At 51.9% G+C, this 27,854-nt stretch overlaps 3 protein-coding genes and 1 long non-coding RNA gene across 4 annotated transcripts; 2 read left to right on the forward strand and 2 right to left on the reverse strand.

Annotated features, from left to right (window-relative positions):
* Nucleotides 1-3: 3 nt before the first annotated feature.
* LOC127029191 (uncharacterized) lies at nucleotides 4-1,100 on the reverse strand. Its single transcript, XR_007768140.1, has 3 exons — nucleotides 517-1,100; nucleotides 348-400; nucleotides 4-67 (listed from the first exon to the last, which is right to left on the reverse strand). It is a non-coding gene; the product is annotated as an uncharacterized LOC127029191 (long non-coding RNA).
* A 695-nt stretch (nucleotides 1,101-1,795) lies between these two features.
* Nucleotides 1,796-14,674, forward strand: LOC127029209 (uncharacterized). The gene is given in 15 exon segments (XM_050914830.1): nucleotides 1,796-2,752; nucleotides 4,033-4,128; nucleotides 4,366-4,596; nucleotides 4,773-4,795; nucleotides 5,739-5,854; nucleotides 6,336-6,365; nucleotides 6,618-7,092; nucleotides 9,067-9,257; nucleotides 9,260-9,498; nucleotides 10,594-10,686; nucleotides 11,464-11,694; nucleotides 11,935-11,957; nucleotides 12,274-12,389; nucleotides 13,026-13,055; nucleotides 13,556-14,674. Coding segments are annotated over 15 exon segments (2,910 nt in total). The 5' UTR covers nucleotides 1,796-2,332; the 3' UTR covers nucleotides 14,152-14,674.
* A 1,455-nt stretch (nucleotides 14,675-16,129) lies between these two features.
* On the forward strand, nucleotides 16,130-20,942 carry LOC127029192 (E3 ubiquitin-protein ligase TRIM39-like). Its single transcript, XM_050914807.1, has 6 exons — nucleotides 16,130-16,177; nucleotides 16,512-16,586; nucleotides 17,692-17,811; nucleotides 18,740-18,762; nucleotides 19,277-19,392; nucleotides 20,422-20,942. Exons 1-6 carry the CDS (start codon nucleotides 16,130-16,132, stop codon nucleotides 20,940-20,942), a joined length of 903 nt encoding a protein of 300 aa, XP_050770764.1.
* Nucleotides 20,943-21,779: 837 nt separating this feature from the next.
* LOC127029185 (zinc finger protein RFP-like) lies at nucleotides 21,780-25,813 on the reverse strand. The gene is made up of 7 exons (XM_050914801.1): nucleotides 25,290-25,813; nucleotides 24,518-24,613; nucleotides 23,954-24,184; nucleotides 23,734-23,756; nucleotides 23,331-23,446; nucleotides 23,103-23,132; nucleotides 21,780-22,559 (listed from the first exon to the last, which is right to left on the reverse strand). The coding sequence occupies exons 1-7, from the start codon at nucleotides 25,707-25,709 to the stop codon at nucleotides 22,045-22,047; spliced, it is 1,431 nt and encodes a 476-aa protein (XP_050770758.1). The 5' UTR covers nucleotides 25,710-25,813; the 3' UTR covers nucleotides 21,780-22,044.
* Nucleotides 25,814-27,854: the final 2,041 nt, after the last annotated feature.

Genomic DNA, 27,854 nt, shown 5'->3' on the forward strand with positions numbered 1-27,854 from the left:
GATGGACGTGACACGCTCTGGACAAGCCTTTGGTTTGATCCAGGAAACCACACTATATTTCGGGACTCTATGGACGGTAAAGAATAAAGTGGAGCAAATGAGTCTCGGTGTCCACTTTGAATCTCGTTCTCATGGGGTTTTCAAGAGCAGCAGATTGAGAAGGGATCATCTTGGGCAGACCTCTGGATTTTTTAACATTTGGGTACTCTCCAAGATTTTGCTAGGGAGTATCACCCTGGTACGAGCAGGAAAATGAAGCCGACAGTTTGTGCAACAGCCCCTGGGACACGGATTTCATGGCTTTAATCCCTTCTACTCTTCTCCCATCCTTTCCAATTTTTCCTTACCTTGACATTCAACAATGACATTCCTGCAGGGCTGAAGAAGCTGGCTCTGGCTCCTGGTTTAGTCACGAGAAAGGAAAAGAGGACACCACTGAATTAAGTGTAATATCTGCTATTTTCCCACCAAAACCTCTTGTGAGCCAAAAACCTCACAGTATTGGCAAGAACATACACATTTTAAGGCTTTGGTATTGAACCCCGTGGATTTCAGCTGCCTTTCTCAGTGTTGTGGGGTGGGAGAAGTCAGAGGTTGGAGGAGTAAAGATGAACAGAAAGAGCTTGAACTCTGCTTTTCTGCAATTTATATAGATACGTTTGGGTCAGGAAGCTTAGTAAGCAGTTTTATATACATTTTTACATGCAAAATGACTGTATTACAGTGTCTTTCTATATTTCAAGAGCTGTTTTCTCTTTCTTGTTAGAGAGAAACTGGGAAAATGGTGCTGTGCCACCACCAGCATGGCAAACCCTGGTGGCTTTGCTGCCCTCTCTTGACCTGTTTCTTGTAAAGCTCAAATGAAAGCACTTACCGGAGCCTCTCTTGCTTCATCACAGTTGTGATGGGAGGGAATAGCAATGACTCTTCCTGCTTACGTGCCCAGAAACCACCTGGGCTGGAAACCGGTTGAAAGGCAAAGGCAAATGAATGATGCCGGAAAGAAGGGACAACAATAATTTTTGAAAGTGAAGGCATTTAAAGAGCAGGAAAAGGAAGGAAAAGCATCGACCCAGACTCTCAGCTATGTCGCTGCAGATCAGAGAAACCTGCTGGGACCTTGCACGGTCTTGGAGGCACCAGCCATCTCCAGGGACACACGAGCATCTTTGATCCACAGCAGTCTCTGCAGGGTGTTAGTCTGATGTCCCACCTTATCCCAAGGGCAAAGCTGACATCCCAGGGGTCAGGAGTGGCAGAAATTTCTTCTGACAGCCAGGAAGGCCCTGCCCTGCAGTGAATTGTACATTTGAACCCTTAGGGACACTCAAGAGATGTCAGAGTCCTCCCAAAGAGCTCTACAGATGCTGTCCTGAAGGGTGCTGAGGTCCTTCCCAAGCCCTGGCCAGGTCCTGTCACTCCTGATATCTCAGAAGCATTTTCAGCAAGTGGTTGTCTCCCACCCGAGCCGCCCCACCACCTCTCTTAGGTGCTAGTAGGGTGTGAAACTCCTGTTCTAGCTGCTGGTGACTCACCAAATCCACAGGTCTCCGCTGATTCAAAGGACAGGCTTTGGAGACTGAAAAATCCCAGTGCCTTCGGGAAAGGGTAAAAACGGGACGGGTATCTCCAATTCTCTTCCTCCCCAGCTGTCTAACTGCTACTTCCCAGCACCGGCAGAGCAATGTCAGTAAATATATTTGTCATGGTTTAAGCCCAGGCGGCAATAAAGCACCACGCAGCCGCTCGCTCACTCCTCCCCGCCGGTGGGATGGAGAGGAGAAAACATAATGAAAGGCTTGTGAGTCGAGACCAGGACAGGGAGGGATCACTCGCCAATTATGGCCACAGCCAAAACAGATTCGACTTGGGGGAAAAAAAAAAAATCAGTTAAATTTGTTACCAAGCAAATCAGAATCTCTGCTCCGGCACACCTCCTCCCTCTCCTTCTTCACCGCCCTCGGGGTCTGCATGGTTGTTTCTCTCGCATCCTCCTCCTCCTCTCTCCGCTGCAGGTCTTTTTTTCAGCAGTCTTGCTGCCCCTTCTTAAAAATGCTATCACAGACGTGCTACCACCATCGCTAATAGACTCTGCCTTGGCCAGAGGCGGGTCTGGCTTGGAGCTGGGGAAGCTTTGAGCAGCTTCTGACCAGAGCCACCGCTGCTGTCCCTCCCCTGCTACCAAAACCCCGCCACACAAACCCAACAAAATATTGCATAACACCCTGCCAGAAAGGGGCTGGATCTCGGTTTAACCAATGGCTTAGAGTCAGGAAGAGAAACCTCTCTCCTTCCTGATCATTCGAAAGTGAAACGAAGTTGGTCACTCCCCATGGCAGCCAGAATGTCTGTGGAAAACCTCCAGGATGAAGCCTCCTGCTCCATCTGCCTGGAGCTTTTCCAGGACCCCGTGTCCATCCACTGCGGGCACAGCTTTTGCCGGGCGTGCATCACTCGGAGCTGGGAAGGACTGACCACCAACTTCTGCTGCCCTCGGTGCAGGGAGACGGTGCCCCAGCAGAGCCTCCGACCCAACTGGGAGTTGGCCAACATCATTCAAGTAACCAAGAGCTTGAACCTCCAACCGGTCAGAGAGGTGGAAGGAGGGGAGAACTTGTGCAAGGAGCACCAGGAAGCCCTGAAGCTCTTCTGCGAAGATGAGGAAAGGCTTATCTGCGTGGTGTGCGACAAGTCCAAGGTGCACCGTAACCATTCTGTGGTTCCCATGGATGAGGCTGCCCAGGAGTACAAGGTGAGTGGATTTTGGGCACATTGACGCACAAAGGGCCAGAAGTTCCTGGTGTTGCTGCTCGTGATGGGTGCAGATACCTGTATAGCCTTTGGGCTGTGGGATAAACTCACCCATCCTTGTCTCTTGATACCAACTACTGAGGTGGCATTAACTGCCCTGAGGAAGAGGTGGACATAGGAGCACCATGCTCTTGAGGACCAAGGGGTCATCTCCCCCAGGGTTCAGCCATGAGCAGAGGCTTAGGGAGGAGTAAGAAAGAGATGCATATGTTTTCTCACCACCACAATCCCCACGTAACCTTTTAACCTCACGATTTGCAATGCCAGGCGTTTACCGAGCCTCATGAGGGTTTGTTTATCCAGCAGCCATAAATGGCTCTCTCCTCCAGGATGTGGGTCCCTTATCGAGATCAGCGATGCTGAAGATCAGTAGGGGAAAAAAAAAAAGAAAGAGATCCTCAGCCCTTCTCCTAGCCCACAGCTCCCTGGAAGCTCCTTGACCTTGGTTTAAAAAAAAAAAAAAGAAAAAAGAAAAAAAGAAGGGGGAGGTGAATAGCCTTGAACCAGTCACAGGTGTCACAAAACTTTCCCAATACTTACTTCAAGAGCAGTCAAGAGTTCCCCATTGTTTCTGCTGAGCATGGCAAGTTATGCCAAAATCCATGAGATTGCAATCATGACTGAATTTCCAAAGAAATTGGCTTCCCCCCTCCCTGAGCTTTGCCCTCAGCTCCTTATTTGTATTTTTTCTTTTTTTAATTCTAAAAGCTTTACACCCATTACTAGCATCTGACCTAAGACAAAGCTCAGAAAAAAAAAACCACTTTTCAAATGAAGGTGGTGTTTCTCCCAGCTAAATGGCACTGCTCACAGCAGAATGCCATCCTCCAGAGATCGAAACTTTCTTGCATCAGGAGCAGATGCAGGTGCCAGACCCATCTGTCTGCTGCTGCTGCTGCGGACCAGCTGGTGTCAGATGTGAAAGCCCTTCAGCTGGCCGGCTTGCAGTCTGGAATAAGCCTGCTCTAATTTTGCATTGAGCTTTTTTTCTCTCCTGGCTTCACCCCTCACGAGGTACCGTCCAGCAATGAAGCCTCTGCAGGCAGCTCCAGCCAACCTGAAATCAGTTTCTTCCTGCAACAGAGGAGCTGGAAAGACCCAGAATGAGTTTCAAGCCAGCTGTGGACCAGGAAGCAGCGCTGGTGTTGCGATAGCAAAGAGCCTGCCTCCGATGCCAGACAACGATGCCATTAAACACGGGACTTGCTTCTTTCCTCTCAGGAACGAATTCAGACCCAACTGCAGTTTCTGAAATTAGAGCAAGAGTCACTTCAATATGCCGTGGAGGACAGAGAAGACAGAGTCCAGCGCTACACTGTAGGTGCCCATCAGTTTTCCTTGGCAGAGGATGGGGGAAGAAAGGAGGAACAGCTCCTCTTCTTCTCTGCCGTGGGTGGGTGATGCTCAAGGGGTGTGGGGAAGGGAGAGTGGGTTTGTATCTTCCCCAAATGCATCTTTTTGGTGGATCCCACTAATGCATGACCCGCTGTCGACTCTTGATGCTCTTGTCCTGCTCTCTGCTTTCCTTTACCCGCTTCGGCTTGCTCTTGGCAGAAGACGACAGAGGCCGAAAAGCAGAAGATTGTGACTGAATATAAGCAGCTGCACAAGTCCCTGGAGAAGCAGGAGTCCTTTTTGCTGGCCCAGCTGGAGCAGCTGGACACAGAGATAATGAACATGCATAAAGGAATCCTCACCAGGCTTTCGGAGGAGACCACGAGCCTGGGCACGCTGATCAGGGAGATGGAGAGGATATGCCAGCAGCCAGACTGTGAACTCCTGAAGGTGAGACCCCAGGCTTCCCAAACTCGCTGTGAAGGCAAAGGTTGAGCACCAGCTTGGTCTCTAGCTCTTGATTTTATACCCTAACGTGCTAAAAGAGGGACTTTGTTACAGTGGGACCCTGGTACTCCAAGGGGAGGTATTCCAGGTCACTAAATCTCTTTTTCTCTCTCATCTAGGACATCAAAACCACCTTGAGCAGGTACGTGGTCCTTCTCCTATCAGAATGTCACCACAATAGAGCAGCTTTGTGGCAGGATACTGGGAGAAATAATGTAGGGACAGGTTGGCCCTTCTGCAATGTAGCCTTTGGACTTGGCTGAGGACACTGGTGTTTGGAAGGAGGGCTCTTCCTCTCTACTTCATTAATGATACATTCAGACACGTACTGGCACCAATGGCTCAGTCACCTGCACGAGCTGAACTAGGAGGACAGGGCTCCATTTCTGAAGGGCGCAGGTTCCTACACTCTCAAAGCGAGTATCTGGTGGGGGCACGTCGGGGAAGAGTCTCAAGCCGTTGCTGAAGAAATAGCTCAGCGTAAACAAAAATGAGCATCATCCTGGAACAAGTTGTCAGGGTGCAGCAAGGGCTGGTGGCTCCCTACAGAGCTGCACGCAACCATACAGGGAGCGGAGACATCACCAGCCATAGCCCCATCCCACGTACCTGAGCAAGGAGAGCCAAGCAGGGCTGGGAAGAAGAGCTGGGGGTAGCCCAGAGCATCAGGCAGGTCCATGGGCAGGCAGCAGGGCTGGGGCAAGCCAAGAAGGCAGCCCATGGGGTGGATCAGCAGGGTCCATGGCCATGCACGGATGCTCCTGCAAATCAGCTTGCAAAAGGACTGAATACTTCAGGGCTGAGCTTAAATAGAGCCCCTGGACCATGGGTGGGGGCGTGGGGTCCCAGGTGGGTCTGCTCAGGGCTGTAAATTCCCATTAGGGCCCTGACACAACCACCTCATCCTTTCACAGCTGAAGCTGTGAAACGTCTGCAGGGGTGATGTGGTGTGATTTGCTGTCTAAGATGTGCGATACGGTGCAGACCCGTCGCCTTCCCTCCGCTAATTCTCCCCGCTGACTGCTGATAAAACATTGAATAGCAAACTCCAACCAGGCGTAAATGCATCCCCTCTTTCCTTCCAGGTGCGAGAGGAAAAAGTTCTCGCAGTTACTCGATGTTTCCCCTGAGCTGGAAAAAAGATTCTGTGATTTCACAGAGAAAACCGCATTCATCAAGAAGGCTGTGGAGAAATTTCAAGGTACCGTGTGCAGGTCCAGAAAGGAAAATGTCATCGTGCTTCTTGGTGGAGAGGGATGGAGTGAAGCCATGCGAAAGAAATACATCCTGGTTGTTGAATGAGGGATTTTTTTCAAGATCCAATAATGAGATTGCAAACGAGCAGCGAGTGTTGGGCTGGTGTTACCTGGCTGCTGCTGCTGTTGTTGCCTGTTGCGTTGAGTCCCACATATTTCACATTAACTACGTGGAGATAGTGTCGTGCTGCTCTCCGTGCTCCTCATTGCAGACACACTCCAACGCATCGTTGTATTCATTTTCTTTGCAGCAGCCCCTCTGTGCATGGGTGAATTTCATATGTGCAGTCCTGTTTTTCTCCTCTCCCTCCTCAAGTTTCTCTACGTTTCCCCAAGATTGTTCCCGACTCTGGATTTTTGCAGAAATCGAGAATCAGCCCAATTTCTCTTTCTGCCTCTCACATTTTTGTCTTCCTCTTTTTCTAGGCACAATGGAGTTCGAACTTCCTTTAACAAGTAAGTGAACCAAACATGTGCCCAACCAATCTGGCATATTAAATCAAAAAATATAGTAAAACAAGCTCTGCTGCCCCCAAAGATTAACCTAAACTCCTCTGCTGCCTCCTTTCCTCCTTCTCCCATACTGGTCCCACCACGAGGCAATGCCTGGAGGGGTCCCAACCGGATCGGTTGGATGGGAAGGGAGAGAAAAAGTCCTGTGCCCCCCCAAATCTGCTGCAATGAGCCTGACTCTCTCTCCACCTCCAGCACAGATGACGCTGGACCCGAACACGGCCAAAGCCAAGCTTTACCTCTCGGAAGACTGCAAGGTTGTGTGGTGGGGAAACCGTGAGCACGACCTGCCCTCCAACCCGGAGAGGTTCAAATTCCATCCCTGTGTGCTGGGCTCGAGGGGCTTCACATCAGGTTGGCACAGCTGGGAGGTGGAGATCTGCAAAGACGGCATGTGGTCCATCGGGGTGGCCAAGGAGTCGGTGCCGAGGGAGACTTGTTTACCCCTGACACCCGAAAAGGGGGTATGGGCACTGTGTCACATCACTGAAGGGTACAAGGCTCTGACCTCTCCTTATATCACCGTCTTGACGCTACGCAATGCACCCCAGCGGATACGAGTCTGCTTGGACTATCAGGAAGGGAGGGTGCTGTTTTTTGATGCTGTGCGCAAGACACGGATCTTTGCTTTTCTGCAGGCTTCTTTCAAAGGGGAGACAGTCTACCCATGGTTCCTGGTGATGGGGAGTTCTTGCCTCAAACTTGTTTAAACTTTTTTCCCGAGGCACAGGAAAAAAAAACCAAACAAAAAACCCCATCCACTCACCCCTGGGAAAGAAACCAGGGGCTGAGTTTTGTCCCAGTTCCACTGTGAGCCTCCGCGGCTCTGGGTGCTACAACAAACGTGGGCTATGCAAAACGTTGCATGGAGCAGGAGGTCTGCAAAGCTTTTGCGTGGCTCCGAGCTCTGATGATCCTCCAGAAATTCCTGGCCTGGCCTGGAGGAACTGGACAGCCTTAGACCCATCTCTCCATCCCAGGTGCTACCATAGCTGGAGATGGAGCCACTGGACAGAGGGGAATTGGTGGGACCAGAGAGACCATATGCCAGGGACAACGTAGAAAAGGAATCAAGGGAAGGGGGACTCCCCAGGCATATCCCAACCCCAGTGGTTCTTTACAAGTTTAATGCAAAATACAGACGTAGCTGCTGGAGCTGGCACCTGCCCTGCCATCAAGGACAACCTCTTCCCTCCAGCCCAAGCCTCGAATGAAAGGGAAATGAAAGCGTAGCAGTGTTCGGGTTCTTTTCCTTTAGTGGAACATGGGACCATTTCTGTGCCTTAAAATATATTTTGATCTTTAAATCACTATATGACTGTTCCTGAGTGCCTGCAAACTTGCACTGATGGGGAATTAAAAGCAAATGTGCAACTCTAAGTAATTCTCGCCTTGCGTGTTTTCTTTTAATTTTTGTTTTTCTGCGGGTTTTCTTTGGAAGTTGCTTAAAATGTATGGAGGAAGGAAAAATCTTCCTCCCTCCTCTCTAAAACCCACTGCACGGGGAGATGATAAACCTGAGTTTTCTGCACCGTCAAACACAGCAAGTCTGTGGAAATAGAGGTGGTGAAAAGGCAGCAGCAATCCAGGAGCTGGAGTCATTTGCAGCTTGGTCGGATCCTGACTCAGTGTGTAAAGGGGGAGTCAGAACTGGGAATGAACACATAGAAACGGGACTGCTCCTTTTAGTGTTGGCTCAACCGGATCCCTGACGCACTGGGCTTTAGTCAAGCCAGAGACTGGACTTTTTCCTTGAGAATATACAACAGACACAGGCGTTCAGATGAAGGTCCATCAAGTCCTTGTCCTGTCCCCAAAAGCAGATGCCTAGGAAAGCAGATAAAAGCAGGGCGAGGATGACTATGGGCCCAGGAGCTCCATTTAAGCAGCGTAAATAGGTAATTAAACAATTAAAAGGGTATAATGAGAGGCATGGAGAGATGAGATGTTTGGCTCTGTCCTCTCTCTGACCTTGTTGGGCAGTTGCAGGCAGCAATTCAATCCTTCTCCTTTCCAGGCTGGATAATCCCAATCTCTCCCCATCCATCCTGGGCTTCAGTTTGGTGGCCTGACCCTGTCTGCCTTGTACTGGGAAGGCCCAAACTGGTCCCCGTATGCAGATATGGCCTCACATGTGCTGATGGAGGGGAGCAAACCCTCCCCTCTCCGCTCTCGCTAATGCAGCCCCATATGGGGTTGATATCTTTGGTGCACGGTCCCACCGCTGAATCACGGACCACTTGTCACCCCCAAGACCCTGAGGTCCTGTTCCATGGTTGGTCCTGGTGCAGGAGGGTATCCCACCCCAAATTTCATGAGATTTCTCCCCAGCCACTTCTCCAGCCTGTCCTGGTCGCGCTGAAGAGAAGCCCTGCCCTCCAGCCTCCTATCTGCTACCTCACATCTGGCTCAGAAAGTCAACTGAACCGAAACTGGTGGGAGGCTGGCAGGAGGCGAGGAGGAAGCATCGTGCGCGCTTGCCCTCTTCTCACTCCTCTCTGTGCCTCCGGTGCCGCCGTTTCGTGGCATTAGGGCTGGGAGTTATTTCCCCCGTTTGCAACGAGAAAACGGCCAAGCCAGAAGGAGGAACGTCCTCCCCTTCTGCCTGCAAGGCGAAGCTCATTTGATCCCATCCCGGAGGTAGGTTGGGAAGAGCCATGGCTACGCAGAGCCCGGTGGAAAGCCTGCACAGCGAAGCCTCCTGCTCCATCTGCCTGGGTTATTTCCAAGACCCTGTCTCCATCCACTGCGGCCACAACTTCTGCCGGGCGTGCATCACCCGCTGGTGGGAAGGGCTGGAGGCACATTTCTGCTGCCCGCGGTGCAGGCAGACGCTTTGCAGAAGAGCTTCCGTCCCAGCAGGGAGCTGGCAAATATTGCCGAAATCGCCAGGCAGCTGAGCCTGCGGGCAGGAGGAGGAGCAGCGGGATGGGAGAACTTGTGCAGGCAACACCAGGAGCCTCTGAAGCTCTTCTGCAAGGAGGACCAGCAGCCCATCTGCACGGTGTGTGACAGGTCCCAGGCTCACCGCTTCCACACCGTGGTCCCCGTCAAAGAAGCTGCCCAGGAATATAAGGTAAAGCCTAGGGATGTGCTTGCACCTCCCCGCCTCGTGGAAAATCCCTTTCCGGGGGCAAAGCGGAGCCGTTCGGGTGCATCCGCTCTTCATGCGGATCCGTGGCGCAGCTGCAAACAGGGATCTTTGGGTATCGCTTACCCACACGCTTCCTGCTTGCATTTTATTGCATGGGCCTTTGTTTTTCACAATGTTCCCATCAGGGTTTTTCCCCCCGCCCCCCTTTAATTTATTCATCTTTGCCAACAGCCTGGGAGAAATAAAAAAAAATACCTTGTTAGCCTTTTTCCTCTGTGAACTCTGCTATTGACTCGACTGTACTGAAATACTGACAATGTAAATATTCAAGTCATGTATAAATGCCCAAGAAGTCCTTTTTTTTTTTTTTACATGATTACATCAATTATTGAGGGCAATTTTGCATGTTTGTTCCCCTATTCACTGTTTCTTTAGTTTCAAATACAAAGAAATAACTTTTTCCTGTCTCTTTTCCCTTTCTCTGCTCCTTTTCGGTTTTCCCGCTGATCCAAACCTGTTCTCATCATCTTTCTCACCAAAAAAGTCAAGCACTTGGCAGAGCCGTGCAAACACAGTGCAACGTCGTGCAGCGTTAACAGGAGGAACTCCTTGCTGCAAGACATTGCTGATGCTGAAGGTTTCTGTGGGTTCAAAAAGCACTTCTATAAATGCATGCTAAAGAAATCCACTGAGGGTTATTAACCACAGAGGTATTTATCCCACAGCCACCAATTTCTGGAGGCTGGGAGTGCAGGGAAATCTCACTACGTGCTTATCTTGCTCTTACACGCTGCCCGGGACATGGGCTATTGATTAACTGTTGGTGTTTTGCTTTTCTGCAGAATTTTCCCCTGTGCTTGCAGCGGGGTTGGTGTTTGCAGGTTGCATTTTCTTTGCACAGATCTTCAGAACTTCGCAGGTCGCTTTTGGACCTTCCTCCTCCTCCAGCTCCGCTCCTTGCGGAGGATCCAGTGTTCAGGCAAAGCCTCTCCCATCTAAGATGAGGGCAGAAGTAACTTGAGTGGAGAAAAAGGATTTTTCTCAGCTCCTCCAAGAACGTCTTTTCTTTTTCCTCAGGAAGAAATCCAGGCCCTCCTACAGGCTTTAAAGGGTGAGAGAGAAAAATACCTGGAAAGCAGAAAAACCGGAGTAAGGAAGAGCTCATACCTGGTAGGTGCCCTGCAGCAGGAGCCTGGGGGAACAGGGGTCTCTCCAGCCACCCCAGCATTGCTGGTGTACTTTGAGGCCAGATCTTGCGTATTTGGTTTGCAGAGTGTTGTGCCGTTTCGCTCTGGGCACCAGCCAAGCCTGCGTTTATCTGCTGGGGTTTCACATCAGCTGGAGCCTGCCTCGGGGAGATAACATTGCAGCTCCTCTGCAAGGGAGCTGGGGGGGGCAGACAGCCCCCAGCCTGGTACAGGGAGATGGGCTGGAAGGTTTTTTCCCCCTAAACTCTATAAATCTCCCTCTCACAGAGCCTGGTTGAGGTTGCATCCTTTGGTTTTGCTTCCAGGCTGAGCCTCCTGAATAGCCCCTGCTACTACCTAAATCCCCAGCACGACGGTTTGCTGTTAAATTCACCCTTGTATCGACTGAATATCGCTGAGGACCAGCCTGGTGGCCTTGAAGCACTGATTTTTTTTTCTTGGGTGCGGTGGGGTTTTTCTGTAGCCCCCATCGTCTCCTGCCTATCTTGCAGAGCTTCACCTGAGGCTACTGTGATTCCTTCTACAAAGGTCCGGGGTTGTTGCAGCCCCACAGACTGTGTCAGCCTCAGAGACGTGACGCTAATAGAAACTAGAATCACGTCAAAATAATCCATGAGGGAAGTTTTTGCCAGTGTTTCAGGTGCTAGAGTCATAGAGAGGTCGCACCATGCTTTCTGCTGCATGGGGAGGTCTCCTGCCCCTCTTTCATCCCCTTTGCCCTCATCTCTGACCCTGGCAGGAGAAAACCAAAACCGAAGGGAAGAAGATAGTGTGCGAATTTGAGCAATTGCACCAATTTTTGAAGGACCAAGAGCGCCTCCTCCTGACCCAGCTGGTAGACCTGGACCAGGCCATCACCAGGGTCCAGGAGGAAGCGGTGGCGAAGGTCTCGGAGGAGATGTCCCACCTCGACACCCTGATTTGGGAGATGGAGGGGAAATTCCAGCAGCCGGCGAGCCAGTTCCTGCAGGTGAGAGCCCGAAGCATCAGGGCTGGTGGGGGAAGGAGGGACAGAGCAAAGCCTGGGACCTGGGAGCCCAAATTCAGCCCCATGGGAACACCCTGGTGTCTTCCAGCATTGCTGCAGCTGGGATCATCACGTGGGCAGGGTCCTTCTTCGCTACTGCATTGCCATATAACTTTTGTTAGAAGACGCAACACTTGTTGTTCCTCTTCCCCAACTGTCTCTCTTCTCTCCTCCCACCTTTAGGACATCAGAAGACTCTTGAATAGGTAACGTGGCTCCTTCTCACCTTACCCACACTCTGATGCTTGAAGAGGTCTGGATGCCACCGGGGTGGATCCTGAGGTTGGGGTTTCAAACGAGATGGATGCAGCTGATAGCTCAGCCTCCCACAACGGTGCTTTGTGTTCAGAAATGTCCGTTCGGTGACTGCCTGGGGGAAACAAACTGCAAAGAAACAGGGCAGGGAAAAGGGGGATCTTATTTGTTCCTGGATAAGTATCCTCAGCCCATCCCATAGCTTCTGCTGGATTATTTAATGAGAGCAAAATGAGCAATCAAATATATCACACATGTTTTTTGCAGTTGTCAGATGATGAAGTTCAACCCTCCGGTGGAGATTTCCTCCGATCTGGAAAGAAGACTTGAGGACTTTGTTCAGAGAAACGTCCTCGTGAGAGACACACTGAGGAAATGCCAAGGTACCGAGCAGGGTTAGGAGAGGGCACGGTGCCTTGTGTGCCTGATATCTGGGAGAAACTGGGTTCTTGTGTGCTGGCTGCTAATGCAAAACCCACCTAGTAACTGTTGTAAATAAATGCGGCTGAAACTTTTAACCAGAGAAGGACACTGACAGTTTTTCCTAGGGCAAAAATAGTTGGGAAGTGGAGAGGAGGGAAAAACAAGCTCGGCAAAGGAGTCTCCTCTCCCATGTCTCACGTGAAAAGCAAATTCAAACAGAGCTGCTGGTGCGGTTGTTCCCATCACTTCCAAGCTGGTGGGAAAATTAAAGTGCATGTGGGTGCAAAGCCAGGGAGAGGACGCTACAACAGGGGGAGAAATCTGCTGCAGTGTCTCTTGGAGATGAGTTTACTTTGGCCAGGAGGTTCATCTCCCCTGGCTTTGGGAGAGTTGTATAGCTATCACAGCATCAATACCTGCACCAGAGCAAGTCAACCCGGAGCCTTTGCACCCAGCCAAGCCCTCACACCCTCAATATTTCCCCTCCCAAGTCTCCCGTTAGCTGTTTCGCCTCCCCAGCCTGCATGATAAACCTACGCTGCAGCCAGTTTGTCTGACACATAAACCTGATACCGTGAAATCTCTCTCCTCTTTAGACAGCCTGATGTTTAAATTGCAAGAGCCAAGTAAGTCGATGGTAGCGGGTGGGAGAAAATGGGGTTTGGGCTTGTGGAAGAGATTCCCATGGAAAAAACAATGCAGTCCCCCCAGGAGAGGAAGGGAAGCGTGACAGCATCCTGACGTTGATGCTCCTGGTGTATCCAGGGGCTGAGATATGGTCCTAATAAAGCCAAATGCCCCTCTGGGACCTGCAGAAAGGGAACACCCGAGAAGAGCATGTGTGCTTCCTCTTCCCTCCCCATGAATTTCCCACCATCCCCTCCCCGTGCCTCTGCGCCACGCTTTGTCCTCTCCCCCTTCTCCTTCCACCCGGGGGCATCTCTGCTGGCGGACCCCAAAGCTAGTGCCAGCCCCAGACCTGCCCATGCCCCCCCGTGAAGCATCCAGAGCTGGGAGAAGCAGGAGAGTGGGGCTTGCCCCAGATGCTGGGAGGAAAAGAAACATCTCCAGCCTCCCCTGGGGCCAAGCCCTACCTCCAATACTCTGGTTCTCCCTTGCTGCGCAGCCAACGTGACCCTGGACCCGGCCACGGCTCACCCCAACCTCCACCTCTCCGAGGACCGAAAACAAGCCAGGGGCCAGCTGACGCGGCAGGACCTCCCGGACAACCCGGAGAGATTTGACTTCGAACCCTGCGTGCTGGGCTGCGAGGGCTTCACCTCGGGGAGACACTTCTGGGAGGTGGAGGTGGGGCAGGGGGGTGTCTGGGCCCTGGGGGTGGCCCGAGCATCGGTCAAGAGGAAGGGACCGACGAGCCTCGCCCCCAACGAGGGGGTCTGGGCGCTGGAAGCTTATCACTCCCTCACATCCCCCCGTGCCAACCTGCGCCTGAACCCGCTTCCCAGGAGGATACGGGTCTCCTTGGACTATGAAGGAGGGCGGGTGGCATTTTTCAGCGCGGACGATGATGCTCCCATCTTGGCTTATACCGGAGCCTTGTTCAATGGGGAGAGGGTCTTCCCCTGGTTCAAGATGGGGATAGGGGCTCGTTTGCAAGAAATCACCCAAACCCCACCCTCAGAGGGCCAGTCCATGACTGGGCAGCTGATGTCCCCTCTGGACTGGGTAGGGTTCAGGTTTCCCCTCCAGATCTGTCCTTGAGACGTCTGTCAATCAGACCTTAATGAAAGGGACATCTCCTGTGTGATGCCAGCTGTTTGCTGTGGTTGCTCAGAGCATCTCGCCGAGAGAACACGCTGCTCCTCTCCCGCGTCCGTCTCTGTTGGGAGCTTTGGGATAGCACCTGTACGGCAAGGATGAGGAGATGGGGACACCAGCAGGCAGTGGTGAGGAAGAAGGATCAGCCGGTACAAGGTGATGGAGTCAGCATGTCAGAAGGAAGGGAACATCGAGGGGTTGATCAAGGATGGAGAGCACTCAGGACTTTCAAACGTGTGGTCTTTTTTAATTCATTTTGCCTTTAACGGCCTGAATCCTCCTGTTTGTATCTCTTTCCAAAGTGTTTTTTTTCTGACATGAATGGCAAGGCAGATCCAGAGTCTGTTCTGCCAAGGGAGGTGGCCTTTCACTACAAACTGGCTTGGTTTGGGGAGCTGGTCTCTATCTCTGTCTACATTTCGGATATTTATTTTAAATAAAACAACATTTTGTTTTGCACTCTCCACTTTCTGCCTTGCTATGGATGTATTATTCTGCATTTCTTAGCCTTTGGGTCAGCAAGATTAAGAAAAGCTGCGGAGGATGGGGACGCCTCGCTTACCTTTCCGCCTTCTCGTGGTGGACCTCCAGTCATTCAAGCCCCCTTTGCAGGCAGTGAAGGGAAACAAACCCACCTGGAATGCAATTTGCCACACCATTATACACGTCCAGCTTCCTGGAAAACTCCCAAGAAAAGCCGTTTCTCCCTGTTGGCTGTTCAGGAGGGACAAGATGGGACAAATTGTACGGGAGGCTGCTGTGGCTGTGCCGGTTAGATATTGCTCAACTATAAAAGCAGGTGGAATGGATAGGTGAAATACAAGTTCTGGCATTTTTGCCTGACTCACCTACATTGATTCCCTCAAAAACTGCTGATTTTCTTCTGAGGAGAGCCAAAAGAGGAAGAGGCTTCACCAAAATAAATACACATTATTGATTATAGAACCAAGAAGAGGAACCAGAAGTGAGAGTGGGAGGGAGCGGGTGATGTTGGGCTCAGAATAACAGACGAGATATGAGTGGGCACCCCGTGATGAAGCCCCATCTCGCCATCCCCACGGGTCCCACCGAGGGCAAACTTACAGCCGGTATTTCGGTGCTCTTTGCCATGCCGCGACATCTCCCCTCCATCCGTGCCCCTCAGTCTGGTGCATCGCTGTCACTTGGTCCCATCAGTTGGGAAACACGGGGGATCCCGCTGCAGGATAGGCACCTGCTTTCTGCAAAGCCAACCTGAAATCACCGCAGGAGCTCAAGCATGAGGATTTATTAAAAAAGGGCAATCGGGGCTACTGGGAAAGACTTCTGAGCAAACAGCCTTGAGTATTTTTTGCTCTTTCTCCCATCTCATCCCCTTTCCATCTGCCATGTCTCTGCCAGGGAGGAGGATGATCCTGTACGTTGGGTCCATGTCCAGACACGGATCCAAGCCCAGCTGGGAAAGGCAGAGGGAATACGAATAGACAGGCTGCTAGTGCAGGAAGGATCAAAGAAGAAAACCTGGGTGAATCCGGGAAAAAGCTCTTGAGCTGTTGTGCCAGGACAAGCTTGTGGGTTGCTGGAGGTCCCCGAACCACCGTGGTCCCACCACGCTCCTCTCAGAGGCACCTGCTGAGAAACACAAGGCAAAACCACCGAGTCCCAGTAAAACTCTGTGCTTTCCTTGGAGGTAGAGGATCGATGTCTTTCTGACTCCTTCAGGGCCACAGCATCCCTCCACGTCTCTGATCTCCATCCAGCTCTCTCCGAGCTCCAGCTCTCTTTCAGGGTGTCCTTTGCTCTAGAAATATGCAATGCAGGTGTCTCCACCCCAGCTGGTTTTCCAGGCTCTGTAGACACTTTTAGGGTGCGACTCATTCGCCCAACCGTAGGCACCTAATTTTGAGATGAAAGGGGCTGTGCCCTAGGCTCTGCCGACGGCATGGAGCCACTCTCCGCCGAAGAGCAAAGCAGCCCAGCTCAGACAGAGGTGTCTCATTAGATGCCAACATTCACTCGGTTGCACCCACCTCCTGCGTCTGGCAGGACAGATTGCCTCCCAACGTGCTCACCCCGGGCCACGCTTCCCTGGGAAGTGGTGGCAGGGCGTTTGCTTCCAGTCCTGCTGTTCCCGGAGCGAGCAACTCCCCCACGGCTCTTCCTGATGGGAAAAGTTTGCTGGAAATGAGACTTGCATCTCCAAACCTGGCCAAGCGATTGCAGCTGGGAGAGTTGTCTCAGTTGGTAGCCCTTCAGCTGGGTCCCAGTGACCCTGTCTCTAAAACTCCCAGTTTGGGGCCACGCAAAAAAGTGTATCTATTTAGCCACGGAGCTTAACAAAGGAGCAGCGCGTTATAAATTGCTTCGAAACATTTCCCGGTGAGCTCAGAGCCAGGACAGTGCTTCTTGGAGGGCACGTAGTGATGGGCGGCTATAGGCACATTCGTGGCAGGGGTGCCAAGGACCCCAACTTGTGCCCCTTTACGTGCATTGAGTCACAGCCCCTCTTCCAGCACCTACGAGGTTCCGGCTGCACATTTCTCTCCCTGTTTTCTTACGCTTTCCCCATCCATGGTCCACCAAGCCTCAGGATCTCCTCACCCTCCTGGCAGCCGGAACGTCTTTTGCCTCCGGCCCTTTTCTGGGAGGGTTGATGGTTTTGCCTAGTGCCCAGCCCTAAAAAGAGAAGGACAAAAGCAGCGAGGTGACAGCCCTCAACAGCTCTCCAGAATAAAAAGCTGGAAGATTGACAAGCGAGAAACACGATGCTCTGAGCACATCAGGCCAAGGGTGTCACCACCTCCTGCCCAGGAGACATGGCGCGGAGAGCTGACTCGCAGGCTCAACGCATCCGTGCTGCAGTTTTACCCAAGACTGGGAAGGAACAGGAAGAGAAAAATCCAGCCCCATCAAAGGGACAAAAACAACAGGTTTTTTTAGTTCGCTTCAGAAGAAATTCAGGCGGATATTAAGCTTTCTGAAGGAAGAGAGAGAAGGTCTCCGAGGAAGGACAGTTACCCTGGAGTGCAGAAAACTGGAGGATCTGGTAGGTGTCAACCTCCCTGACCTCTCAAGTCCCTGGGCAGTAACACACTGACTTCAGGGTCATTTCTTTAGATCCTTTTCAGTTGCTTTGCGCCACTGCTGTGCTGGTAAGTGCAGGAATATCATGGCTTTCTGCCCAAGTTCATGCACGTGTGCTTGTGGCTTTTGTCAGCATCTTTCCTCCCAAACCTGTGTTGCTTTTTTGCATCAGGTTTGATTTTTTTTTTTTCCCACCCAGATTTCTCCAGGAATTCAAGAAAAATTAGTAGGGATTTGGGTTCATGGGTGATATTCTCCTGTGGGAAGTGCCTCTCCATGAATTCCTCATGGTATTTCCCATCCCACTGCTCCTTCGTTTGCATCTTAAAAGGGGAGGTTAGAAGCTGAGCCCTGGCAGACCATGCTCAGGTTTTAGGCACGCTGCAGGTCCCAGGACATGAGCTCTTCTTGCTTTCACAGCTGGAAGATCTGAAAAATGAGATTGAGAAGAGGCAGGCAAAAAATGCCACCAAACGGCCAGAGGAGATTTCCCAGCTGGACACCCTGACACAAGGGCAAGAAGAGAAGAATCAGCAATTGGTGAGTGAATTCATCCAGTTTACAGCTTTTTCAAGGGAAAATTGTAGGGAGGGTCCTCCCCACCAGGTAGCTACTGGCTTAATTAGTTGGGCTTTCCTAGTTCCGATTTGCTCCTCTTCCCTCTGCAGATCTGAGAACCCCAAGGGGATGAGGAGAGGGAGATTTGCAGCCTGGAAAGATGGGAGAAAAGGGGATGAAATCACTGTCTGTGGCAGGGAATGGTGAGGGCTGGTGGTTCCCTGCGGGATGGGGAGCTGAGCAGGATAGCGTAGGGAGCAAGAGCATCACCAGCCTTCACCCCATCTTTGCAGTACCTGAGAGAGGGGAGCAGGGCAGCCCAGAGCCTCAGGTAGGTCCACGTGCAGGAGGCAGGGCTGAAGGCACGCTGGAAATGCAGCCCATGGGGTGAGTCAGCAGGGTCCACGGCCACGTTCCTCCAAGGCATCTTGCAAAAGGACAAACTACCCCAGGACTGAGCTTAAATAGAGCTTCTGGGCCATGGGCAGGGGTGGGTGGGGTCTCAGGTGGGGCTGGTTGGGGCCATTGATGTCCATTAATGTTGCTGGGGGCCCTGGTAATCTGCAATGGTCTGATGGGGTTATGGAACGGACAGAGCCAGTGTCTCAGAAGTGTCCAGTGAAAGGACGAGAGGCAACTAGCACAGGGTGCGGCAAGATAAATGTTTTCTAGATTTGGGGGAAAAAATGTTTTCCTTGTGAGCATGGTGCCTCCCTGGTTCAGGGTCCCTCTAGGTGTAGGCATCTCCATCCTTCCACATATTCAGACCTTGCCTGGACACAGCACTGAGCAGAGGGTTGGAGCAGAGACCCAAGAGGCCCATCCCCAACTAAATAATTCAGCGTCTCTGTGATTTAAGGAGAAAAGCTCACGCTGAGCTTCCTTTTCTCTTTCTCTCTTCTCTCCCCAGGATGTGAAAAGCACCATCAGCAGGTACGTGGCCTCTCTGGAAGGCTGTTTCACGAGCTTTCCAAAGAGCAATGGCCATGGAGGAGAAAACTCATCGGTGGCTGCTGCATACACCTCTGCTTCAGGGAAAATGCAAGAGTCTGGAAGGGTATTTTGGGTACCACCGCTACCTGCTTGTCTCTTCTCTTGATCATTTCTGGGGATGTGCTAATCGAAGGAGCTTTAGTCTCAAAATGACCTCCACATTGGCAAAGGCTGGCTTTAATTTCACTGCAAAGTCTTGGCTCTTTTCTCTAGCCCAGTCCTCCCAAGTGGGGCCTTTCTCACGGTCTACATAAAAAATAAAATTTAAAAAAAAGATTAAACCAACAGGGAAATTTGGCCTTTACTTTCCTCAAGGTTTGGGTTGCCAAGGGGGTGAGGTTAAAAACCCAACATTCTAGCAATGCTATCCCCTCATTTCTGGTGGCATCAGATTTCCTGAAATGATGACAATCATTCCAAAAAGTGTGAGTTGTTTGGTTTTTTTTTTTCCCAGGTGTGGGAAAGTGACTTTCCAGCTGCCAGTGGACGTGTCTCCAGAGTCAGAAGAGAGAGTCTGTCACTTCTCATGGAGGAACAGTGCTCTGAAGGAAACTCTGAAGAAGCTGCAAGGTACTGAGAAGGGCTTGAGGAGGAGAAAAAAAGAGACTAGCCATATTTTGGGGAGAGCTGGAAGAGCTGAGCTGCCCTTAGCTCATTCTGGATATACTTTGGGAACAGAAATACTGCAGAGAGAAACCCTGAGATGGAGGAAAGGAAGAGCAAAGGGCTTTTCCTGGTCAGAAGAAATGACAATTTGATACCCGCTTAATGCCTCATTTATCACTCTCTTAATTATACATGTTTTGCCCTAATTCCTGAAGGATGCTCATGGATGAAGGACGGGCTGCTTTCTGGCTCGGCTCCCCCTCCAGCCTAGCCTTTCCCCAAATTGGCTTCTGCTAAGCGTGAGAACGCAAGAGCACCCGTACCTGTTAGATGAAGGTGCACCTAGCCCAAAGTGGCCAAAAATAGATGCTGAAGGAAGAATACGGAAATTAGGGCAACCCAACAAGTTTTCTCAGCCCTGCAGCTGGAGCCTCCGCGTAACGCTGGAGGAAAACCCACCCCAGGGCAGAGCCCTTGCCTTGAAACCTGACTATTTCCATGAAACGAATACGGAAACAGACTGACCTAATTCAGCGCCCTGTCTTCAGGTTTTAGCTTTTTTTTTTTAAACCACGTGCTCAGCCGAACCAGTCTGGTCTTGTCCTGTGGACGCTGTAGGAGACAACCTGCTCAAGACTTTGCTGGTTTACATCCCACGTATCGCTTCCCTTCATTTTTTTTCCTCCCCTCAGCTTTTATTTTTGGCCTGATGTAGCCTGCAGGGATTTCTGCAGGAGCCCGTTGCCATTACTGTGTGCCTTTCCTTTTTGGCTTTTTTGGGGTTAAAAAAAGCTTTTCTGCTTCATGGACAGCACTCTTCCCCGTCTTGGGGATGCTTCTCTCTTGGGGATGCTTCTCTCTTGGGAATGCTTCTCTCTTGGGAATGCTTCCATCCCTTGGATGCCAGCCTGGGTCCTGCTGGCCCCCTCCAAGCCCCCCGCATCCCCGGGCGGTTTAGCCTTGCTTCTGACACCCCTGTCCCCCACCCCACAGCCACTGTGACCCTGGACCCTGACACGGCTCATCCCGACCTCATCCTCTCCGAGGATCTTAAGAGCGTGAGACGCGGGGAAGGACGACGGGACCTGCCCGATAACCCGGAGCGATTTGACTACTGGCCCTTCGTGCTGGGCTGCCAGGGTTTCGTGGCCGGCCGGCATTGCTGGGAGGTGGAGGTGGGGGACGGGGGAGATTGGGCCGTGGGGGTGGCCCGTGAGTCCATCTGTCGGAAGGGGCATCTCAGCCTCTGCCCCCAAGGAGGGATCTGGGGGGTGGAGAAGTGGGGGGGGCAAATCCGGGCGCTCACCACCCGCAAGGTGACCCTCCTACCCCTCCGTTGGGTGCCCTGGCGGGTCAGCGTCCATCTGGACTACACCGGAGGGACGGTGGCTTTTTTCGATGCGGATGAAGGAGGGCTCATGTTCATTTTTTCACGTGCCTTGTTCACCGGGGAGAGGGTCCGCCCGTGGCTCTGGGTGGTGGGGGCCAGGTCCCAGCTCAGGCTGTGTCCCTGAGACAAGGAGAGCAGCGTCCCCTCGATTTTTTACAGCCTCGGGGGACAACCACGTGCCCCCCACAGACCACGGGGAACAGAAGAAATGGGGACTTGGGCTTTTGTGTTTCTTTCTTCCCCCTGAAACTGGGCGATTGATGCACAGGGAAAAGAGAGAAGCCTGAGAAACATGAGGCAAAGAGAGTGGAAAAAGCTCTGGAGAGGGGACCCTGGCACAGAGAAATGGGAAATAGTGGGAAAAGGGGAAAAAGTCAGAGTGACAGTAGTAGAAAGGCAAATTTTCCCCGAGGTTTGCCTGATTAAGTACAGAAGTCCCCATCTGAGCTGGTCACCTCCAAACCAAGGGGTCCAAACTTTACCTTTTTTTTTTTTTTCTCTCCCAATGGGTGCAATTGCCCTAAACCAGACACTTTCTCCCTTATAAAGGATCCTGTGGTGGCCAGTTCAGATGCAGACATCTGCTCTGTGAGTTTCTGGTGTCAAGTGAGGTTAATCCTAAGCCTCAACTGTTTCCTCTCTTCCCCGCCAACAATTGATATTTGAAACCTCCATGCTCTAGATCATTAATAATAAAAAAAAAAATACATGATTTTCTCCTCCGTGTCTTTCCCTCTGGTTGGGACTGCCAGCAGGCAGGAGAGCACAGCTTCCAGGGATGTCCCTAGGTCACCTGCATGGGCTTGTGGACCTTTCCGGGTGCAGGCACAGTCAACTCACAGGCTTCGTGCAAATACCAAGAATGGGATTCAGTCAACCACAACTCCAGTTCACCCCACTTGAACCCGACATCCAGAAGCCGCAAATAACCAGACAGAGAAGAACATTGCAGCACGTAAATCTTTTTACTTCATCTAAAACCGTAAGACCGGAGAAGCAGTCAGGCTGATGCAGGATGCTGCGAGGCAAACGTGGCTCCATTTGTCAGCCACTGATGCCCCAATTTGGGGATGACCGTTTGGGATGCTCAACCCTTTGGGATCACTGAGGATGGGAAGAGAGGCCAGAAAGGCCAGCTAGGAATTTAGTAGACAAAAGTCCTCCAAAGTGCGAGACATAGGGATGTTGGGGACATAAAACTTGTGTTTGGATAAGAAAGGAGAGCTTCAGGGACACAATGTGATCTGGGACCCCTCACTCCACACCAGGAACCAGGGATGAATACTCTCCCCTTTAAATGAAGCTGCTGGGAAAGTGAAGATCAGGGCTCTCTTATCGGCATCAAAAAATGCCACCTGACCCTTCTCATAGTCCAGGGAGACCCGGATCCTTCTGGGGACCTGGATCTGGTATAGTGGGATACGCTCAAGGGAGGTGAGAGCCCAAAACTGACCCTCACAGAGACCCATAGACCAGAGCTCCATCTCAGGGCTCACAGCGGTCTCTTCCCTTCTCTTCAGGGACTCCCTGGCCACCCCCACAGCCCAGGAGCCTTTGGGTGTCACCTCCACCTCCCAGCAGCATCTCCCCGAGGTGACGCCTTCGCAGCCCAGCACGCAGGGATCGGTGCCAAAGCCCTCAGCGGACGGGTCCTGCTGGGCATCTTCCCACCTCACGCTCCTCGCATCCGCCGACACGACGAGCTGGGGGTGAGCCGTGGATGGATCCAGGGTCACCTTCACTGCAAGGGGCAGAGCGTAGAGCATCAAAAGAAACCAAACCATTTCCCACGGCCTCAGGTTCTGCCTCACTGCTGGGGCTGAGCAGGGAGGTCCTGCAGCACCATCCATCCCATTGCTTGGGATGCTCTGCCCTCGCTGCAGGGGCAGACATTGGTTGCTTTCCCCATCCCAGGGGCCAGGCAAGCATCAGACGATGATTCCCGAAGGAGCAAGAGAACAAGCCCCGAGGCAGATGAGGAGGAGACCCCTACCCTTTTTTGCGCCAGACTAGGCATTTGCTCCCCGAACATACTGACATGAGGGGCAGGCTCAGCCTTCATGCAGCTTAGCAGCTGCACTGAAAGGAATGAATCCCTCGACACATTATGGTGAGGATTCCCTGACTCCTTGTGGGGGTTTTGGCCCCCCCCACCATTCATTGTTTTGTTCAGACATGGCAGCATCTTCCCCAGGCGACCCTCCAACTGATGGCCCATCCCATGCTGGGCTCAGCCTTCCCTTGGTCCTTCCCACTCCCTCACCTCCAGGAGATGTGGACTTACTCTTTTCAGGCAGCTCAAACATCAGGATGTCTAAAGAGGGGAGAAGAGACATTGTCTGATGTAACACGCAGGTATCAGTGCGAACATGAAAACAGAGGGGTTGTTCTGCCACGCTGAGATCACATACATAAATTGCAATAAAATATAATTTATACTCTAAGTAAATAAATATAATTTGTGCTCGCACAGGTATTGCTCCATCTCCCCACGCCAGCCCACGCTCAATACCTTGGAAGCTCCTCAGAGTCTCCTCTAGAGCAATATTTTTCTCCCTGAAGTGACCGATTTTCTTTTCCAGCTCTGGAAGAAGCAACAGGGGCTGCTGGAAATTTTCCTTTTCAAACCTGGAGAAGGAGGACAGAAAGAAGAGGTTAGGATGCATCTGCTCAGAGAGAGACCAAGAAACCTTTCGTGCACACCCATAGCTCAGAGGAGCTGGTGCAGGCTTTAATAAGCCTGCTGCACATTCAACAATGAGTAGAGACACCTTTGCTCAAAGCCTGTGTCCACAAAGCCAAATATTTGACTTCTGGGTGTGATTTTGTAAAAGCTTTCCTGTACCTGTCCTAACACAAGGTCCAACCTCCCTCCCCAGCCTGGGATGGAAGGAGAAGCTCAGGAAGCCCCATACCTGCTCAAGGTGCCTCTGATGTCCTGGAAGGAAGAGAGGGAAGAGAAAACTCCGTGAATGGGTCTCGGCAGCAAAACATCTACTGAAACCTCAACAGCATGGACGCGGCTTTGGAGCAAAGCACAGCCTGGGTTTGACTGCACCAGGGGGCAATACCCAGAGCCAGAAAATAGCCTGGACCCAGGCGGTGATAACCTGGCTCCATTCCCTTCTCCCTCACCTGCAGAAATTTGCTTGCTGGTTGCTGACACTTGTCCTCCATCTCCCGGATCAAGGTATCCAGACGAGAGATCTCCTTCGTCAGACTAGTGATGTTTTCTTCCTGCATTTTCTCAATGTCCCTCTCCAGGTTCCCCAGCTGAGCCAGCAGATGACGGGCATGGTCCTCCAGGAAGAGACGCAACCCTTCGAACTGGGAGAAAACCCTCTGCCGCTCGGCTTCAGTCTTCTCCTGTGGGGAGGGGACACAAGAAGAGAAGAGGGGGTGGAGAAGGATGCAGCAAAGTCCCACGCATGCCAGTGACTGCACACCTAGAAAGAGTCAGTGTCTTGAGTACCTTTATATATATATATTTTGCTTTACATTCAGCAATTGAGTCCCTGGCAGGGCTCCAGGCTCTGCCTGTTATTTTTTCCAACAATGCAGTGAAAAGTCAGGCAGCGTTTGGTTTGGTACCTGGAAAGGGACCCCAGCCCCAAGGCAGAGCAGGACGATCTGCCACACAGCATCTCATCTAAAGCCAGAGACATCCAGACCCTCATCCCTCCTCATAACAACATTTACCAAGTACTCCCAGCTTCTCCTCATTTCAACCTCTCGAAACCCCAGGAGTTTGTCTCTGTCTTCCTTCAGGGCTTGCAGATGAGCCTGGATTTGTCCCTGAGGGAAGAAAAAATAAAGACCCCATGTCTCTGGAGATTGAGAGAGCCTAAAAAAAATACTCCAGGGAGGGGATTGCACTGTGGTCAGCTCCAGAGCTTCTCCTTGTGTCCATCTTGGTCCAGAAGGATCCTGAGCTTAAGACCTGGGAATGCTTTAAGTGGAAATAAATGCCACATAGTGGAAAAAGCTTTCTGCACCAGCCCTTGCCTTCATCGGGTCCTTTCTCTGAGCTGATTTAACCCAGTGATGCAGCAAGAAAATATCCCCTTTTTTATTGACCTGTGTTCCTGCTGGTTTAGAGAGCATCTTGGGATCAGCAGATGTCCGGTACGCACCAGAGCTGGACAAAGGCTTGAATTTTACAGCGGGGAAGAGGGAATTAAGTCCTCACCCCTTCAGCCGCAGAGCATCAGGTTCTCAGATGAGAACTGAGACAGCAGAAGCACTGGTGCATGGTCTATGCTGTCATTTTGAAAGGAGCCACTTTGCTCTGGGGGAAGAGCAGAGGCAAACACCCAGAGGGGGATAACTTTTCTGTCCCCAGCCTACTGCCCTGGGTGGGGGTGAGATGTTTCACAGCCTGATGGTAATGTGCTGCAAGGAGAATGTCAAGCCCTGATGGTGCTGGTCTGGCTCCTAGTGCATGTCTAGATGGAAAAAAAATCCCCTTTACCTTGTATTCCTGGACAGCATCCTGCACGGGAAGCATTGTATGAGACCGGTGCGCCCGGGACTCCCGGCAGATCATGCAGATGAAGGCTTCATCGTCTTTGCAGAAGACCTTCAGAGGCTCCCGGTGCCTCTCGCATCCTTCCTCCTCCACCATCTCCCCTCTGGCTGCCTGCAAACTCAACCGCTTGGCTATTTCGAGCACCCGCGCCAGCTCTCGGCTGGGCCGAAAGTTTCTCTCCGGTGCCGTCTCCCGGCACTGTGGGCAGGAGAAATTCACCGTGGACCATTCCCAGCAGCGGGTGATGCATGCCCGGCAGAAGTTATGACCACAGTGGATGGAGACGGGGTCTCGGAAATACTCCAGGCAGATGGGGCAGGAGGCTTCGCTGGGGAGCTCTGCGGTGGGGCTCGGCGCAGCCATGGGGCCCCCGATGCGAGCTGCGAGACGGCGGCCACTTTCATTTTCCTCCGAGCAAAGGAAAGGCGTTTCCCTTCCTGCCACCCCCAGGGTGGGCAGAGCCAGAGCTGAGCCTGGGTGGGAAGGCAGAGAGCGGGTGATGGCCAAAGTCCTCCTGGTTGCATCCCGCAGGATGGTCCCCATTCCCAAAATGGCTGGTACCCACGGTCCATATGGGTTTCCTAGTAAGGATGGGGAAAGGGAGCCCTGCCAAGTCTGAGGGTGAGACCCACATCCTAGAAGGGGGCTGGGAGTAAAGAGGGTTTGGGGAGGGGGCTCAGCATGGAAAAGATGGGGAAGAGCATCCATGGAAAAGGTAAGGCTGAAGGTGGCTTGGGAAGAGGGTTGCATATCGCAGGGAGGGTGAAGGAGGAGGAATGAAGCCAGAAGTAGGGGCTGAGGGGCACCCATGTGGAGTGGGAGAAGGGTCCCAGGATGGGGAGAGGGTCTGGGCTTCCCCTCGGCAGCAAATCAATGGTGCTGGCAGGCATGGGGCCAGCATCGGTTCTGCCTTTGCAGCAAACAGTGCCCAAGGTGGGGGGGAAGCAGAAAAGGGAGGTAGGAAACAGGACCGCATCCAGCTCCCTCTTGATCCTGGGAGATTTGCAGCCACCTCCCCCCACCTCTGTCAAATCCTCCCTCCCTCCAGCTTCAGCCGTTAAACTGCTCCCACCTTCTGCATTGCAAATCAGGATCAATTCCCAAGTCCCAGCTTATTAGCATGGTATTTCTCCAGGTAGTGATAGATGCCAGCACCCCAGGGATCCCATTTCCAGCACAAAAGGGGCTGGATGCCCCAGCCGAGAGCAACCTTATCCCCTTGCTCCCTGTTGGGAAGAGCAGCACTTACTCCTTACATCCCTCTGGGAAAGTCTGCACCAGGCAGGCTTTGAACCTCTTTAGCATTTGAACCATCCTTTTGAACGGACCCATTTGTAGCTTTGGCCATCGCCATCCTGCCCTCTCCACGGTCAGGCTGAAAACAAATAATTCCTTTCCCAATGGATCTCTTTTTCAGCCCAAACAGTTCCCTCATCTGGCTGATCCCCTGAAAGCAAGATCTGCAGGAAAAAGCACCCCTTTCCCCAGTCTGTATTTAGATTTAACCCTGAAATTGTGCAGAAAGGAGGCAGGAGCAAAAACATGCAACGCAAAGAAAGGAGAAAACTGAGGCAGGGTGGTTTGTGCCTGATGGTTAATTGTGGTTGTCCCCAGCCCCATATCTATGCCTTGAAGCAATTAAGCAGAAGCCCCCAGAAAACCTTTGATTACCAATTTTCTTTTTCCTCTGGCACAGAGGCATTGAGCAAATGTCCTCCTGTCTTTCAAAACAGAGCCTCCAGCTCCCTCTTGTGACCACGCTCACCAGCAGTCCCTGTTGATTACACACAGCCAATTAAGCGCTCGTTTGGAGAGGGGTGTCATTATTTTTAACCTGACTCATGGCCATCCCAGTTCACTGCATAGACAGCTGGAATGCAAGGCTTTAGTTGTCAAAACCTGCACCAAACCCCCCTTTAGGAGCTGAGCCAGGTTACCCACAAAGTCAAATCAAGCCTTTAGTGAGTTTTGCCTTAAGGTTTAGGTTTGATACTGAGGGAGAAGGATACACTGAAGTACCCCATGGTTCCCTTCTCTATGCCTTGTTGCTGTTTAAGATCAAGTTCAGCATCACCTAGGCACAGCAAGTGATGCTTTGCCTGCTTCTCGGTCTCTCCCTTAGCACACCCCCACAACACTCACGTTTTCTCCATCCTGGGAGAGGCAGCACCAAACCTCTGCTGAATTTTCCCAGTAAAATTCTCTTACTGAAGGCACCAGAGCAATGAATCACAAAGGGATAGATCAGCAGAGGCCACAGCCGTGCATGGGTGCTCCTCCAAGGCAGCTTGCAAAAGGACTGCACCCCAGGACTGAGCTTAAATAGAGGCCATGGGCAGGGTGTGGAGGGTCCCAAGTGGAGCTGCTTGGGGCTGTTAACGCTCATCAAATGCCCCCAGGGCTTGGCAAAATCAACTGGTTGCTAGGTTTGGAGATGCTTTTCCAGGCACATCAAGCTCCGCTTCAAGCCCAAAAGAGGCGCAGCAAAGAGCAAAGCTGCTGCAGGCG

Source organism: Gymnogyps californianus, unplaced genomic scaffold, assembly GCF_018139145.2.
Source record: "Gymnogyps californianus isolate 813 unplaced genomic scaffold, ASM1813914v2 HiC_scaffold_84, whole genome shotgun sequence".
Classification (NCBI taxonomy): domain Eukaryota; kingdom Metazoa; phylum Chordata; class Aves; order Accipitriformes; family Cathartidae; genus Gymnogyps; species Gymnogyps californianus.